General features: G+C 38.8%; 1 protein-coding gene across 1 annotated transcript in view; it reads left to right on the top strand.

Moving 5' to 3' along the window:
* The window catches only part of PCDH15 (protocadherin related 15), a 1730880-nt gene that overhangs the window by 1099146 nt on the left and 612988 nt on the right, over positions 1 to 18746 (top strand). The window contains exon 14 of the mRNA XM_082269384.1: positions 10887 to 11036. Coding sequence (XP_082125510.1) covers positions 10887 to 11036 — 150 coding nt within the window. The remainder of the gene's footprint in view (positions 1 to 10886; positions 11037 to 18746) is intronic.

Here is an 18746-nt window from a genome sequence, read left to right as displayed (position 1 = left end):
TACAATCGCTCGATTTATTCTCCCTGGAGAAGAGACGTCTGAGGGGGGACATGATGGCAATTTATAAATATCTTAATGGGGATCCCAGCTTGGAAAAAAAGCTGTTCATTCGAAGGGATTGCATGAGGACTCGAGGGCATACAATGCAATTAGAGGAGAAGCGTTTTAACCTCAGGCAGCGTGGGGGGTTCTTTACTGTTAGGGCTACAAGATTGTGGAATTCTCTACCACAAGAGGTGGTTTCTGCGGGTAGTATGGTGGCTTTCAAAAGACTCTTAGACTTACATCTCAAGGATCAGAACATTCAGGGGTATGTGAGATGGTTACAGCCACACACACCTACACAGGTTGAACTGGATGGACTATTGTCTTTATTCAACCTCACCTACTATGTAACTATGTAACTATAATTTTTAAGTAGAACAGGGATGTGGGTCGGGACCCTCCTTTAACTTTAACACCTATATGATCTTTTTTTCTGGTTCTGGACATGCTACAGAGCTGAAACTTCACAGGTACACCTTTTAGACCCCCCAGACACAAAATCACACAAAAAAAGTTCTTAAAAATTGTCATTTTTGATAAAAAAAGCCAATTATTGAAAAATTAAAAAAAAAAAGAGATTTTTTGATTTTTACTTTGGATTTAGTATCTGGGGGGTCTAAAAAGTGTACATGTGAAGTTTCAGCTCTGTAGCATGTCCAGAACCATGAAAAAAAAGATTGTTTGTATTAGAAAACTTTCAGCACAGGAGGTTGGCTCCGCTGCTGTAACACCTTGCCGGTTTAATAGAAGGCATTTTTTTAATGCCAGCAAAAACACACCTGGGCATTTTTTTTTTTGACGCTAGCGTTTTTTTTGGCATTTTTTGGGGTTCTTTTGAGGCAGGCAAAACATCTGAACTTGTGTATAGTGGTGTATATACACACATCCATATATTTATATACACACCTAGACATATATAGGTGTGATAGTAGCAGAAATATATGCTTGCGCTAATGAAATCATTTACAGTAATATATTTCTGCTACTATCACACCTATATATGTCTAGGTGTGTATATAAATATATGTATGTGTGTATATATACCACTATACACAAGTTCAGATGTTTTGCCTGCCTCAAAAGAACCCCAAAAAATGCCAAAAAAACGCTAGCGTCAAAAAAAAAATGCCCAGGTGTGTTTTTGCTGGCATTTTTTGGGGGGTTTTGGAGGGAGGCAAAACATCTGAACTTGTGCACAGTACCACTATACACAAGTTTGGATGTTTTTCCTGACTGCAAAGAACCCAAAAAAATGCCTGCTTTGAAACTGGCAAGGTGTGGAGAGAAGCTAACCCCCTGAGCTGAAAGTTTTCTAATACATACAATCCTTTTTTTTTCTGGTTCTGGACATGCTACAGAGCTGAAACTTCACAGGTACACCTTTTAGACCCCCAGACACAAAATCACACAAAAAAAGTTCTTAAGAATTGTCATTTTTGATAAAAAAAAGCCAATTATTGAAAAAATTAAAAAAAAAAAAAGAAAAAAGAGATTTTTTGATTTTTACTTTGGATTTCAGATCTGGGGGGGGGGGGGGGGTCTAAAAAGTGTACATGTGAAGTTTCAGCTCTGTAGCATGTCCAGAACCATAAAAAAAAGATTGTTTGTATTAGAAAACTTTCTGACAGGGGGTTGGCTTCGCTGCTGTAACACCTTGCCGGTTTAATAGAAGGCATTTTTTTGAGTTCTTTGCAGTCAGGAAAAACATCTGAACTTGTGTATAGTGGTACTGTGCACAAGTTCAGATGTTTTGCCTGCCTCCAAAACCCCCCAAAAAATGCCAGCAACAACACACCTGGGCATTTTTTTTTTTTGACGCTAGCATTTTTTTGGCATTTTTTTGGGTTCTTTTGAGGCAGGCAAAACATCTGAACTTGTGTATAGTGGTATATATACACACATACATATATTTATATACACACCTAGACATATATAGGTGTGATAGTAGCAGAAATATATTACTGTAAATGATTTCATTAGCGCAAGCATATATTTCTGCTACTATCACACCTATATATGTCTAGGTGTGTATATAAATATATGGATGTGTGTATATATACCACTATACACAAGTTCAGATGTTCTTTTGAGGCAGGCAAAACATCTGAACATGTGTATAGGGGGTATATATATATAGACATATATGTCTGAATATATACCCCTAGACATATATAGGTGTGATAGTAGCAGAAATATATTACTGTAAATGATTTCATTAGCGCAAGCATTTATTTCTGCTACTATCACACCTATATATGTCTAGGGGTATATATACACATATATGTCTATATATACCCCCTATACACATGTTCAGATGTCATGTCTGACATCAAACATGTCCTCAAAAAAGCACTGGCAGTGGCAGCCCCTGCAGCATAAAAAATGCTTGGCTGGTGAGAAGCCATATGGGTGTGCCGAAGCTATTCAGAGAAATGATCTTTTCTCTATAGCGGTCACCCTGCTATGGAAGGGTTTTGTCACCCTGCCATAGCAGTCACTGCCAGTTAACCCTACACTACACTACGGTCCCCTTACACTTAACACTTTCCCTACAAAAACTAAATTTTTGAAGCTAACTTAAGTGTAAAGGAGCACTCTAACTACACTAGATATCCCTTTCCTCACACTAAAAATAGCTAAATGACACTTTTAAAGTAAAATTAACAGAACTGCTTCCACTCTCTTCCATGTCCAGTATAACAATGCTAGGAATATGGCGGGGGCGATCTTATATACTGGGGGTCGTATTCACTAATGATTGGTCTAGGGACCCCCTAGTCACTCCAATCACATTCCTAGCATTCTCCTGCCCCCTCAATTGGCTTTTGCTAATGGTTCTGGTCCAATCACGGGCTTTTAAAGCCCATTTCCTGAAGCATTGCATTTTGGGCGGTTCTGGTTGCCGAATTCCGAACTTTTTGGGCAAAAAGTTCTAAATTCGGCCGAACCTCGAACACCCAATGTTCGGGCCGAACCGATGGTCGACCCGAACCGTCCGATCATCCCTAATGTTGAAGCCCTTTATAGATTTAGACATCTTTAATTTTTGTATGCTGTATATTATGTTATATACTGCGCTCTGTTATGTACAAAAATAAACAGTTTTGCTAATTTTATTTTTTATGGACTACATCATAATACTGACATTTTACCACTTAGACATTTGCTATATATATATATATATATATATATATATACTGTATACTATGTGGCCTGCGGCAGCAAGAATCATCATGGAACAAGAAAAGCTGGTAAAAAAACGAAAAAGGCTTGTGATGATAAATTCATTCCGTTCAGGAAAAATATTAAGATTCAGAAAAAAACTACGTTGGAGCAAGAGTCTCCAATTGGACTGATTCAAGTTTCTACTAGCAGGACTGTTTAGATGGGGATTGCAAAGTAAACAGTTTTCTATTTCCACATATTTTATGACTTCTGCAGGATTCTCTACACATGCTTTGACCAATTTTTTGGAATCAGCCCCTACAAACTCTGCCGAAGGAGGAGGAGGGGAGGCAGGCTGTACAGAAAGAGTATCAATGGGAGAAATTGTCAGGAGATAGGGGAACAAACAGAAACAGTAAATGTGGCACATAATATTTCAACCATTACATTGTCTGATGGTGAATTATGTGTGCTTAATTGCTTCCCACCCACGCTACAGCCGAACACGGCTATAGCATGGGCTTAATTTGCTGGTAAGGGCAGACATGGACGTCCTTCCGTGCTGCCTGCCCACACCCTGCGGCACATGGGTGGTGCGCTCTTTGAATACTAAGTCCTTAGGATCACAGATCGGGGCAAAGGGCCAATCACAGCAGCCCTTTACAATGTGATCAGCTGTGTCCAAAGACAGCTGATCATGGAAGTAAACACAAGCCAGTTATCGGCTTTTATTTCCTCACACTGACAGGGTGAGGAGAGAAAAAGAGAACCGATAACCGACACAGCAAACCTTCTGGCAATGGCACGTATTGATGTGCCATTCTGGAGGAGTTGGACTGCCTGTTCGGCCTTTATGGGGTCCAGGTATCGCCTCATGCTACCAGTAGTGACACTGACCCTAGCCAAATGCAAAACTAGTAAAACACAGCCAGAAAAGATGAGTAGGGATAAAAATGTCAGTTGCCTCCACCCGTAAAACCATTTTTGTTTTAGAGGTTGTCTCATTGTTGCCCATCTAGTGCATATGTTGTTAATTTCCTTAACTCCAAAGCAGCTGAAACTGATTAACAACCCCCTCTGCTACTTAACTGTTCAGATCAATATCCCAGGAGTTTAATTGACTTAATGCTATACAATTAAAGTGTTCCTTTAATTTCTTTGAGCATAGTATATATACTATGGCCCTGAGACAGCTAATTACAAAGTAATGAAATTACTTCTAACAGTGAATGTTAAGTACGGTATATTAGGTACAGCATATTAAAATTGTGACATTGTTTCTGTCACTGAAGGTTTAATGAGCCATACTGTTCAATAGAGCAGGAAACAGTGTCAATGTTATTTACAAGAACGTGGTGAAATAAAAAGCAGGGCCTCGGCTTTTGTTGGTCGGTAGCAAGGATACCACATGGAGAAGCTCCTTGTCAGAGAACAACTCCTCCAACTTGTCCATCACTTCCGAAGGTAGGGTAGGAAAGGCCGTATGTTTAACATAGGCTTTAATGTGAGCTTAGAGTTGATCATAGCGGAGATTAGCATACTTCCCTGTATGTTGTACAGTGCGGAAAAAACTGTTGCACACTGTGGAAGAAATTTCACTAGGTTTACGGGTGATGATTAGGGTTGAGCGAACACGGACTGTATTGTTCGGGATCGTACCAGACTTTTGGGTGTTCGGTACCCGGACACGGACCCGAACATTTTACTGTATATTCGGGATACAGTCCATTGTTCGGTAATTGTATTTCCTGTTTTGGCGTGGTTTTAATGTTTTGGTGCAGTTTTAATGGCGCGGTTTCAACAGCTGCAGGGCAGCCAATCAACAAGCGTTTAACTAGTGTGCCCTTAGAAGCCACATTTTTTTCAAGTTTGGCCAGGTGTTCGCTCAACTCTAGTGATGATGTCATGGACAGACTAAATAACCACAATAAAATGAGAGGTGGTTTTGCGACACAGCTGATGGGCCAAAAGAGAACCACATTTATTCTCTAGCATATAGGAGGTGTGGTGCAGATCGTATCTTACTGCCATGTAAGTTGAAAACTTCCTGTTAGGACATAATTCCACTGCATTGCTTGGTGTCATCTGCAAACACTGAAATGGTACTTTTAATCCCAGACCCTATATAATTTATAAATATGTTCAAAAGTAAGGGGCCCAACACTGAACATTGGGGTACACCACTAATAATAACCTTAGATCATTCAGAGTATGAATCATTAACAATCTCTCCCGAGGGGAAGGTCATACAGTATGACGTCCTCCAGTTTAATTGGTGATACTGGGCTGGGCTAATGCCTTTAGCTGTAGGCATCATCCTGGCATCAACATTTTCAGCATCTGATGCCCTTTCATTGAAACATGATTTAGGTGGCTATACAGTCACTTGATTACTTCTACATGTGGTTGATATGGGTTTTCCCCCTCTTTCCACTGCCTCTCCTGTCCCAACAGGGAGCCTGGGACTGCTCTGACCAGCAACATTTTATTTACAGTACAGAGAGACAGGAACTGTCATTGTTCCTCCATCTCTGTGAGATTAGAAACCAGAAGTGACACCGATTTCATTACTTCCAGTTTTTGGTTTGATGTTTACAAGCCGTTACTGATTTAGGATTATTCAGATGCTTTGGAAGCCAGAGGAGATATCTGTGGTCTAATACAGTGTTTCTCAACTCCGGTCCTCAGGGCACACTAACAGGCCAGGTTTGCAAAAAAACTGAAATACATCACAGGTGATATCATTTGCTGCTCAGTGATTGCAGTATTCTAGTCTGCATCTCCCCAAGGTAATACTTAAAACCTGGCCTGTTAGTGTGCCCTGAGGACCGGAGTTGAAAAACACTGGTCTAATACACCCCAGATCTCTCTATAAAGAGGACCTGTCATGCCTATTGCTATTACAAGGGATGTTGTTCATCTTTTGTGATAGAGAAAAAATTAGATTAAAAAAATTATAGGGACAATGTTAAAAAAAGGTTTAAATTAAAGTGTATTTTTTTTTCCAAAAAAAGGAATGTATTTGAAAGACTGCTGTGCAAATTCTGTGTGACATAAAACTTTTTATTTTATTTTTATTTTATTTTTTAGGACCTCTGCTTGAAAAAAAAAAAATATATATATATCATATTTGGGGGTTATAAGTAATTTTCTAGCAAACAAAATGTAGATTTTTACATTTATGTGAGGAGTATCAGAATTGGCTTGGGAGTCAATGAGTTAATCAGTACTCTCTGAATATGGTCTTTTAGATCGTTTTATATCCATTTACAAACTGAATTTTTCATGCGTGTAGCCTTTATTTTAAACATTAGCCCCTTGTGGGGAACTGTGTTAAATGCATAGACAAGGAGTGGCTGTGGACATAATATACTTGGATTTTGCCAAAACTTTGCTTACCTCATAAAAAGAAATCTGATATGTTTGAAAACTTTGGTTTGTTGGTAGGCACCAAAAAAAATTAGATAAAATTAAAACCAGAACATTTATTGTTATTTGTTTAACCACTTGCTGACCGCCGCAGTAAATGTACTTGCGGCGGTCAGCAAGTGGTTAAACAAATAACAATAAATGTTTTGGTTTTAATTTTATCTAATTTTTTTTGCCCCCCCCGGGCAAAGTGACGTATGGGTATGTCACTCGCCCGCGAGCCAATAGGGGGTGAGCGCGTGCCGCCGGAGGCGCGATCCCACCCCCACTCGTTCACTGCCATCCCAGCACAAGTGATCGGCGGCTCCGATGTCCGCCAATCACACGTGATCTCCCGCTGGAGAGGGAGAAAGGCAGGCGGCTGATGTAAACAAAGCCGCCTGTCATTCTCCCTGGTGTAACTGCAGAGATCATACGATCCTGCTATGTAGGATCGTATGTCTCTGTGGTTACATCAAAAGCCACGCCCCTTTACAGTTAGAAGCACACCCCTAGGGACACACTTAACCCCTGGATGTCTAACAAAGTTAACCCCTTCCCTGCCAGTGTCATTTTTACAGTAACAGTGCATATGTATAGCACTGATTACTGTAGTAATGTCACTGGTACCCCCAAAAGTGTCAAAAATGTTAGTCAAGGGTCCGATCTGTCTGCCGCAAAGTCGCAGTCCAGCAAAAAAAATGCAGATCACCGCCATTACTAGTTAAAAAACCAATAAAAATGACATAAATCTTTCCCTTAGTTAGTAAATGCAATAACTTTTGCGCAAGCCAATCAAAATACGCTTATTGCGATTTTTTTTCACCAAAAATATGTAGCAGAAAACAAATTAGCCTAAAATGTAAAAGAAATTTGATTTTTACATTTTTTGGGGGGGAATTTCATATAAAAAAAATGTGAAAAATATTGTTATTTTTTCAAAATTTTCGCTCTTTTTTTGTTTATAGCGCAAAAAGTAAAAATCGCACAGGTGATCAATAAAGAAAGCTCTGTTTGTGGGAAAAAAAGGACGTCCATTTCATTTGGGTACAGCGACGCACGACCGCGCAATTGTCTGTTAAAGTAACGTAGGGCTGAATCGCAAAATACGCCCTGGTCTTTGAGCAGCCAAATCCTCTGGGGCTTAAGTGGTTAAAAATGCAAAAAACAATGTACATATCAAAGCATAGTAAAAACTGGTCCATAATCATATGAAAAAACAACAAGAAGATACATAAGCAAAATCATGCATGTAAAACCCTTTGCAACTCTCTGGGTAGCCTGTGTGTGCTGGTGCCTCTTCTGGCCCGACTAGATGTGACATTGTCATGGCACCTTCCAATGCCGGAAATGATGTTGCTGCCAGCCTAAAGTTAGGCGAGAACACCAAGGAGTGAGGACTTGTTGCTCTATCCTCCCCCTCAGGCAGAAATCAATTTTTTTTTTTTTTTACGTTTCCATGTCACTTTACTGCCTTATTACCTGCATTGCTTCTTGGTGATTGGCTATCTGCATTTCACCACTACAAATTGGGCTGCCCTTTTGGCATTTTCTGCTGACTTTTGGATTGAATGGCCACATCACTTGGTGTGCTTGTTTGCCTACTTTTTCATTGGTAAACCCTTTATTATTGTTTTGTTTCAAGTGCTTTCTGACTTTGATCTTCCATTATGTCCCTTTCCTGTTCATTTATTTTTTGACTATATATGTTTGCATTTGGAAATATGATTTGCCTGTTCCTCCTTGTAGCTTTATAGATCTCCAACATTTTGGCTTCTCCATTTGTTGTTGGATTTCTAAAATATTAAGCATTTCTGTTATCCTTCTATATGGACCTGGAGGCTTTGTGATTTTTTGTTTAGATATACTATTAGGTAAAACATAATTTGCCATTTATTTATATGCATTTTATGCTTTTCTGCCTCAGTGGGAATCTCCATGGTGACCTTTGTGCTCCAATAGCCTGAATCTCTTTTCTTTGGGGGGGGGGGGGGGTCCTCCTTTAGGAAATATTATGATATTGTAACCATTGATTCTGTAAGTTGCTGACTATTATCTTTGTATTGTCTTTTTGTGTAATTTTCTTGGTGCTGGTTATGTGCTTGCATTGTAGAATTTACCACTGTATTAGACACACCTCCCTGATGAAGATTCATGTCAATAATTGAAACACGTCGGGGTTTTACATGCATGATTATACCTATGTATCTCATTATGATTTTATTCCTATGATTATGGATCAGTTCTTTCTATGCTTTTATATACATGTTATATACATGGTGTTTTTTTGTATTTTTAAACAAACAACATTAAATGTTCTGGTTTTCATTTTTTTCCCTTTAAAACCCCACATTTTCCCTATTTTGTGCTACCTTCTTATTTACCATATTTATGGGATGTGGCGCTGTATATAACAAGATTGGGTGATGGTTATGGATCAGGTGCTTTATTCACCTTTATTTGTCTAACTTTTTCTGGAACATGTCAATGTGTGGATCATTTGAGCTACAGTATGTCAATACCATCTCCAATAAGGACTTAAGGGTAATAGTGTATATATGCTGAAGGCTGTAGAGGAGAAACTGCAGGCAGGTAACATTAGGTTTATACAGGAAGGTGATATTAGGGAAAGAGTCAGTATATAATAGGGGTTATGCATGTATAAAGCACACATGAGTGAGAGTTCAGGATAAAATCTCCATGAACACTGGCGTAGGTCACAATAAGGAGCACAGGGATGGAGGGGCAGCCAGCTCTGTTGGTTGAGAGAGACAAAAACAAGCAGTGCCGATCTAAGTGCAGTATTGAATAAAATAATAAATATTTATATAGGGTACACTCACATAGCAGATATGTTTACCGGCTTGAAGGATAAGTCAAACTGTGTGCCATGGGTTCAGGTGGTAGGCTGTCATCTGCAGGGTACCACGTTTCCAGCTGAGCCGGTGTAGTCCGAGGCTCTGGGGTCATGGGAGAGGAGTAGTCAGCCTGATGTCACCGGGAGGATGGAGAGGCAATTATGGACGGGGTCAAGATGGAGCATGCATGTTCCTTCCTCAGGCCTTCTGGTGACGTTAGGTCCTATTTTATTTTGTATGCACAGAAGCAGATGGAGAAGAGTAATAAATTTGCCTTTTCTATGTAACCAACTCTAACCAAATTATCTAGTGGAGAGCCTATATGCTCAGACCTGACCTTTTTACTGGTAATGTGTTTGAATATTTCTTTGGAGTTTGTCCTAATCTTTTTTGCAACTGATGTTTTTTTTCAATTTTTGCAGCCTTGATTATCTTTTTACATATTATGTTATATTCTTTGTTATTTGTAATTGTAATTTCTTTATATTTTCAAATGCTCCTTTCTAATTTTTTTAGCTATTTTACCCTTAGACGTGAGTTATCTAGGTTTTATTTTTAGCCTAAATAAAACCCTTTGTAAGGTCTACAGGGCATTCTTCTTGTTTGTGTCTTTTATATATCATTAAAAATGTAATGCACTGCTTACAGATTTTCAGAATATCTGTTCAGAAACTGAATGATGATGTAAAAGATGCAATCGTGAGCAATGACCTACAATTGCTTCTAATGTCCCCAGCACCATATGGGCAAGGGCTCATGCACAGCGTCCACAGTTTTCTGTAAAGTTCTACAGAATACATTCATGAAACATACAAAATTAGTAACAAGTACATGTAGTCATAAAAAAACATCCGCAAAATAATGAATGTATTGAATACTATCTGGCCATCATAAGAATGATAATGCAAAGGCTATCTACAGCAACAAATATATGTATAGACAACATTAGATGTTTATAATACAGAATTGGGGATTTAGATTGTGAACACCACTAAAACAGGGGTTGAAGTCCTGCACTGTTAGGTATTTTATATATAGTATAAAATGTTTATGAATGACACTACATTATCCAATTAGAGTATACTTTTCATGAGAGGAATATGAAGCTGCCAATGCTTGCCAGTTCCTGAAGTTGCTAGTTCTCTGGGTGTGTCTGGCTTAGTACTTCTGAACAACAGATGTGGAAGAAGCATACAGTTTTAGTAGATTAAATTCAGAAAACTGAGTATTCCATATTTTAAATTGGTTCTGGGTCAGGAGTCAGAAAGAACTGAAGCCAAAGAAATAGCATGACAGCCAATTAACTAGCATTTTCGGAAGAGGTGAACAATGACAGTCTATATAGTTGTCTTGTGACAGGTTTCCTTAAATAGTAGTAATGATAAAAAAAAACTTTTTTCTCCTCAACAGATAGTTGCTTCTGATGGAACCCAAGAAAGTACTCCAGTAACTGTCAACATTGTGGTTATAGATGCAAATGACAACACTCCTACATTTTCTAACATATCCTATAATGTCAAAATCTATACAGATATGGCACCAGGAGAAAATGTTATAAGAGTAAGTATGAAATAATTCAGCATTCTTTGTCCTTAAAGGAACTCTATTGGCACAGCATCCACTTTTGATTTATAACATCACTATAATAATAACAATAAAACAGTAGGTATTTTTGACAATCCAAAATAAGCTTACTTGAAAAATTGCCTTTAATGTTGTAAGTGATGTCTATCCTCTGGCCATCTTTTTCTCTGCTTTTTAAGTTCTATTTCTAAGGACTACATATCCCATGGTACCTTGCTGCCTGCAAGCAGTGACTCTGTACTAACTCCAACTGCTGAAACTCCTCTCCCAGTACCCCTGCAGTTCAGAAGGCAGGCTCTGCGAAACATGTGACAAAGCAGGGCCTACCCACAGGGCATAGTGACTATGTGTTACAAAATTCAAGGAAGTTAATGAGTGGGGATCGTCACAAAGTAAGATTACAAACTTTAAGATCATTTGGATTATTAGGAGTAGTTTAAAAATAATTGAAATTCAATGTGCACATGAATATATGATTTTACATTTTGACCATAGATGTGCTTTAATCAAAGTAAAAAGTAAAATATGCAATATTATTCATGCATATTGCTCAAACTCACATTTTCTTTAATTTCAAAAGCCCAATGACAATACAGGCTAGAGTAACAATGTTTAAAAATATTCACCCTTTTGAGGGGTTTGCCCTGAAGGCAAGTTTAAGATATACTACCTGATGTTTACTATCTGACCTAATTTACCTAAGTGTGTTAGAAGTGTGAGTGTGAGTTGGTCATGGGTTTCATCCATTTTCAGTGTCCACTTGCCTATGGACCCAAAGAAAATGTAAACTACAATTGATATAGTAAACTATTCCCAAAAAACATCATTTTATATAGGATAATAAAGATTATAATTTATAAATAATTGAGCATTGCAATTTTAAAAACAATCTCCCTTTGGAAGGTCCCTCTTAGAAGCCCACAACATTGTTGTTTTTTTTTTTTAATCAGAAAAATAAGTTATATTGTACAAAAAACATAATTTTGACAAACTTCAATATGTAAATCGATTACAACACAATGTTCTATGTAAAGATAATTAGTAAGTCACATAAGACACAATTTTAGAACAGCAAGAAGGTATAATAATCTCTAACCTTGAGGAGAATGTAACACATGTACAACTACAAAATTTACTTCACAGCAGTACAGAGTTTCAATAAAGAAGAACAATGAAAAATATATAGGAAAATAAAACAAAAGAAATAACGTAATAGAAAGAAATGGGGGGACCCATCCTCATGTACTAACTTGTCACTAGATGTAAATCTCCCCATACTGTAATATCCCTCCAATAATCTGTTTAACGCCAACTGATGTGGTGCGGGACCTGGAACGTCTAACCATAGTTGCCATAAAGAAAATCATTTTTTAGGAACTTTTCTATGTTGGTACATTAGCTACTCTGGAATAAGCATAGCATTTACCTATTCCACCCATTGTATTTTAGTAGGCACTCGGGGAGAAATCCAGGATCTAGCAATTAATTTGCGAGCAACATAAAGTAAGCGTGAAATCGCCACATGTTTGTTTGGAGTTAGCTTATCTTCTTCCAGTACCCCCAAAAGACAAACAATAGGGTCTCTGGCAATCTGGAAGTTATATACCTGTGATGTTTTCACACAATTGTTAACGCTTTAGATTTTCTGATATGCAAACTATAACAACAAAACAGTGATAAAGGAAAAATGCAGCTGTACAAATATTATGCTTCTGAAAAGACTTGTAAAAGCCAAAATAGAAAGAATTTAATGCCGTACTGTCCCAAGTTTTTCATTGTGTGAATGCACAGTTATCCTCCATTTTTTTCACAGAATACCTTTTCCTGATCTGTTGTGGAAGGTCTTAAACCAGCAGACCCTTTTCTAAACAAGCTAGGTTCCCAGTTCCCCTAACAAATTTGTATACTGCCTACTTTTGTTTCACAAGATACCTCAGAAAGAGGTATTAAAATGGCTTATGTAAAATATTTTACTGTAAGTTACAAATTAAACACAAATGGCCTGAAATAGGAACATAACTACAAGTTATAGGGCTCCATAATGTTTTTTGGGACCCCTTTCTCAAAGGAATGGTCCACACACTAGTGTCAGTAGAAATGCCCCACTAAAGTGTAGAGTTAAGTGGTCTTTTGTACTTTCTAATAAAAAGAACTTCTGGTGGTGCATGCGTGGTGCAATGCAAGACACATGTTTGTTCCATTAGCTCCACAACACTTAGGGAAGACATCCTGCTCCCCAGGGCTAGCTTTAATTTTGGCTGCCTTTACCATCTCCAGGGTATAACCTCATGCTTGCTGTCAAGCAAAAGAGTTGCATGGAAGCTCCTCACTTAAGTTCTTACCAACTATCTCATCAGAACTAGGAAATGTCCTAAGTTGTCCCAAAAGAGCCGCTTGACACTGCATGACTCCCCAGACCTATAAGCCAATTCTTTAACACTCAGCAATCACTCTGAAAACTGTGAGTACTCATCACCTCACTAGGGAGGATTTAGACATGGCTGGAAGAAACTTGCCTACTGTCAATACTCTCACACAAGAAATAGTGGCATGAGGGAGTCGCACAGACAGGCTGGAAATGAAACATTGTGAGTCTAGCATATAATGACTTGATAAATAAATATGAAACACTCTCAGATAACTTCCAACAAGTCCAGGCACATGTAGAGGATTTAGAAAATTGTAACAGATGCAACAATCTACATATATGTGGAATACTGGAGACGGTCACACAAGCTGTTACCAAATTGTTTCATTAACTTTTACGTATGCAAAATCCAGACTTCTCAATACAACATATAAACATGATAACACTGTGCTCAGGGATCAAATTAATAAAAAAAAAAATCACCCAAGCTGCTTAATGTATATATCATACATTAAATAAATTGAACAATAAGCAGTGCTTCCATGCCCTTAAAACTGAATTTCGGATTGATGTGGACTTAAAAAAACACATCTACCACTGAGCTAACCAACCGCAAATTACAAGACAAATGCATCAATTATATGATATGAGAATTTAATGGTCGAGATGTACAGTATATAGTCAATTGGACCGATTTGTCTGGAATATCCCCACATGCATTATTTGACCTGCCTGTGGAGGTCACACTATCTGGTGAGTGTGATTCTGAGGTGAGGTGAACTGAGGTGGCAGAGCACATATGGTGATTATTGTTTAAAGAAGGTACACACAATTACTATGGGCACTTTATGATTCATGAGGACTTATTTAATTAAAAGTTTCTTTTTTCTTTCCATTTCACTTGATATACATTTATAACATAGCATAGGCTACATAGTCATGCTATGCTATGTAGCGGTGTAGCTATGCTATGTTATACGTGTCTATCAAGTGTAATGGAAAGGAAAAAAACTTTCATTTAAATAAATCCTTATAAATCATCAAAATTCCAACTTGCAAGATCATTGGTATGGGGAGGGGAGGGGGAGGGGGAGGGGGAACGGTAGGGAGAGGGAAGGAGTGGGGTGGGGTAAGTGTAGGAGAAGGGTACATGAGGGGGAAAGGGTCACTGTGCTGAAAATCCTCTGCTCTTTTGAGTCTCCCTCTCGCCTATTGGGTTGTCCACCCTCCCCGCCCAACTGGGCCCTCCAATCTCCGGCCTCATCATTGGAGGAGGGCGGAGGGGAGTGAGGGGGAGATGGAGACTCAACATCCCAAATCTACATTTTATAACCTACAATGTTAGAGGGTTAAATACCCCAGAACAATTTAGCACTGCGTTACTTTTACGGACAATTGAACGGTCGTGCAACGCCGTACCCAAATAAAATTGATGTTTTCACGTCTACTAACTACGAGAAAGATTTATGTAATTTTTATAGTTTTTTTGTTTTTTTAATAGTAACGGCGGCGATCTGCGATTTTTTGCGGGATTGCGGCGGACAGATCAGACCCCTAACTGACATTTTTGACAGTGAAATTACTACAGTAATCAGTGCTAAAAATATACACTGTTACTGTAATAATGACACTGGCAGGGAAGGGGTTAACCCTATGGGTGATCAATGGGTTAAATGTGAGCCTAGGGGAGGGATTCTAACTGTGGGGGGGCGTGGTTTGTGATAAGGGAGTAACACATCCATAAATTACACTTTGCTACAATGTAAAGTAGTTAGTGTAAAGCTTGTATAACAGTGTAAATTTGCTGTCCCGCTGGAAACAAAGGTGAGTACAACCCTAAGTGAACATGTCCAAATTGGGCCCAATTTGTAATTTTCCCTCCCCGGTGTCATGTTACTCATTAGTGTTACAAGGTCTCAGGTGTGAATAGGGAGCAGGTGTGTTAAATTTGGTGTTATCGCTCTCACTCTCATACTGTTCACTGGAAGTTCAACATGGCACCTCCTGGTAAAGAACTCTCTGTTAATTTGAAAGAAAGAATTGTTGCTCTACCTAAAGATGGCCTAGGCTATAAGAAGATTGCCAAGACCCTGAAACTGACCTGCAGCATGGTGGCCAAGACCAATTAGCCATTTAACAGGACAGGTTCCACTCAGAACAGGCCTCGCCATGGTCAACCAAAGTGCATATGCTCAGCATCATGTCCAGAGGTTGTCTTTGGAAAATAGATGTATAAGTGCTGCCAGCATTGCTGCAGAGGTTGAAGGGGTGGGGGATCAGCCTGTCAGTGCTCAGACCATACGCCGCACACTGCATCAAATTGTCCTGCATGGCTGTCATCCCAGAAGGAAGCCTCTTCTAAAGATGATGCACAAGAAAGCCTGCAAACAGTTTGCTGAAGACAAGCAGACTAAGGATATGGATTACTGGAACCATATCCTGTGGTCTGATAGGACCAAGATGAACATATTTAGTTCAGATGGTATCAACCGTGTGTGGCAGCAAACATGTGAAGAGTACAAAGACAGGTGTGTCTTGCCTACAGTCAAGCATGGTGGTGGGAGTGTCATGGTGTGGGACTGCATGAGTGCTGCCAGCACTGGGGAGCTACAGTTCATTGAGGGAACCATGAATGCCAACATGTACTGTGACATACTGAAGCAGAGCATGATCCCCTCCCTTCAGGGACTGGGCCTCAGGGCAATATTCCAACATGATAATGATGACCCCAAACACACCTCCAAGATGACCACTGTCTTGCTAAAGAAGCTGAGGGTAAAAGTGTTGGACTGGCCAAGCATGTCTCCAGAACTAAACTCTATTGGGTATCTGTGGGGCATCCTCAAATGGAAGGTGGAGGAGCGCAAGGTCTCTAACATCCACCAGCTCCGTGATGTCGTCATGGAAGAGGAAGAGGATGGAAGAGGACTCCAGTGGCAACCTGTGAAGCTCTGGTGAACTCCATGCCCAGGAGGGTTAAGGCAGTACTGGAAAATAATGTTGACTACACAAAACAGACACTTTGGAACCAATTTGAACATTTGCACTTAGGCGAGTACTCACTTTTGTTGCCAGCGGTTTAGACATTAATGGCTTGTGTGTTGAGTTATGTTGAGGGGACAGCAAATTTACACTGTTATACAAGCTGTACACTCACTACTATACATTGTAGCAACGTTTAATTTCTTCAGTGTTGTCACATGAAAAGATATAATAAAAAATTTACAGAAATGTGAAGGTTGCACTCACTTTTGTAAGATACTGTATATATTTATAAATATATATACTTTACAGTATAGGCTGTTTAAAACACTATGGACACAAATAAATTATTATTTTAATACAAATGAGACTGGAATTCTACTCTAAATGGATTTTATTGCTAAAAATGCATTCAAATCTAAAAATGATGAGAATATAACAAAGAAAATAAGACAACTAGTAGGGGAAGGAAGTAAATAAGGAAAATTATATATATATATATATATATATATATATATATATATATATATATATATATATATATATATATATAAATATAGAATGTATTTCCATGTTTTACTTTGCATCAAACTAGCTTATAGAAGAAAATGAATGGGAGTTGGATTTGTGAGAGTTTTGCATATGGGAGTTCTAAACTCTTATAAGAGTAGTTTTGGAGCTTAAGAAATAGTGCTACCTAATCGTTTCACATTCTACTTCAGTATATTGAAAATCTTCATTACTGAGGCACTTGTGTGCTGTCAAAATTGATTGAATGTTTGTCACACATTTTAGGCTTTTTCTAACTGCTGTTTCTAGATTCTACATCCTAATGCCTCTAGTTCTCTGCCTCAGAAAACCATTTATAAAAGAACTAGATGTTTGCAACTCCAAAGAAATTATACCATTTTGAGACAGATTAGTACTTGTAGCTAGCTAATAAAATTACAAATTTGTCATGATAATGACAGGGAGTTGACTGATATGAAGCAGCAGCTTTGCGCTGAAAGCAGTTACACTGTATTCAAAATGAACCTAGCACAGTAAATGCAATGCAAATACTTTAGTCATTAACATGGTAATGGTTACTGTACATTGATTTATTTCTAGCTAATAATGCTATAGCATGGTCTCTGCCATTGAAACCATTTTTTTTTAATGCTTAACTGGTGCTCTTGATAGTGAAGTCTAATAACTGCCCTTCTGATTCTTAAAATGGAAAAATAAAATCCAATGCCAACTGTGTGGACTACTAAACCCTGCTGTCCAAATCCCAAAGATGCTTTATTAATCGTTTGGCCAAGCTGTTCATTCATAGTTTTATAGAAAGCTTCAAGCTGAAGTTTAGCTAAACATTTTATTTTTCTGTACTGCTTTAGTTACATTACTTACCTGCACAACTTTTTTCAGCAGGAATATTGGGAAACATGGCAAGAGGTGGTGAGATATGCTGGAGGGTTTATTGATGCTGGCTGCTCGGGAATCTATTGTCCTTGGGGGAGATCTATTGTTGCATGGGGGTCTAATGTTGGTGGGTGTTTAATTGTTCCTGGGAGGAATATACTGTTAAGGGAGTTGTCTAATGATGCTGGCTGCTAGAAGATTTATTGTTGTTGGGGGGGTCCATTGTTGCTGAGGGAGGATCTATTGTTGCTGGGGCGTATTTGTTGCAGAGATCTATTATTGCTGGGGGGGGTCTATTGTTGCTGGCGGAGATCTATTATTGCTGATGAGATGGACTTTTGTTGCTGGGGGTGTCTGTTGTTCCTGCGGGATCTATTTTTTCTGGGGGAAATCTATTGTAGCTGGGGGGAACTATTATTTCTGGGGGGATTTATTGTTGCAGGGGATCTATTTTACTGTCTGTCTTGTTATCATTCCAAACAACTTACTTAGCACCACAAAATGATTCTTGATTCTCTTAAAGGGGTAGCGCAAGGTGGTGGGTAGGGGGTGGAACCAAGGGACGGTACTGGGAGATAGGTAGGGGACAGGGTTAAGGTGTGACTAGGAATGGGGGATACCTGCACCTATTCTTTGAGAAAAAAAGCCCTGCTTACCTGTAATGTAGTATGTCCAACAATATGGTGGCTTCCCTGTCCTTTTCCTGCTGCTGAACTTCGGGTGCTGTGGGGGTTAACAGCATTGGGTCTCCTGAGTGACTTAGCTGCACTAAGGTTGACTTGAATGACTTCTCCACTGAGAAAAGTGAGTGGATGAGAATCTGATCAGTCACAGGATTTTCTTCTAAATGTACAGATCATGTTACAGGCAGTGTATTCAGTGAAAGAACTTTGATCAAAGAAGGAGAGGGCAGAAGGGCGCTTCTCCCAGCT

This window comes from Pelophylax lessonae (genome assembly GCF_965119305.1).
Source record: "Pelophylax lessonae genome assembly, chromosome: 9".
Taxonomy (NCBI): Eukaryota; Metazoa; Chordata; class Amphibia; order Anura; family Ranidae; genus Pelophylax; species Pelophylax lessonae.
This window is presented reverse-complemented; position numbering and strand designations above follow the sequence as displayed.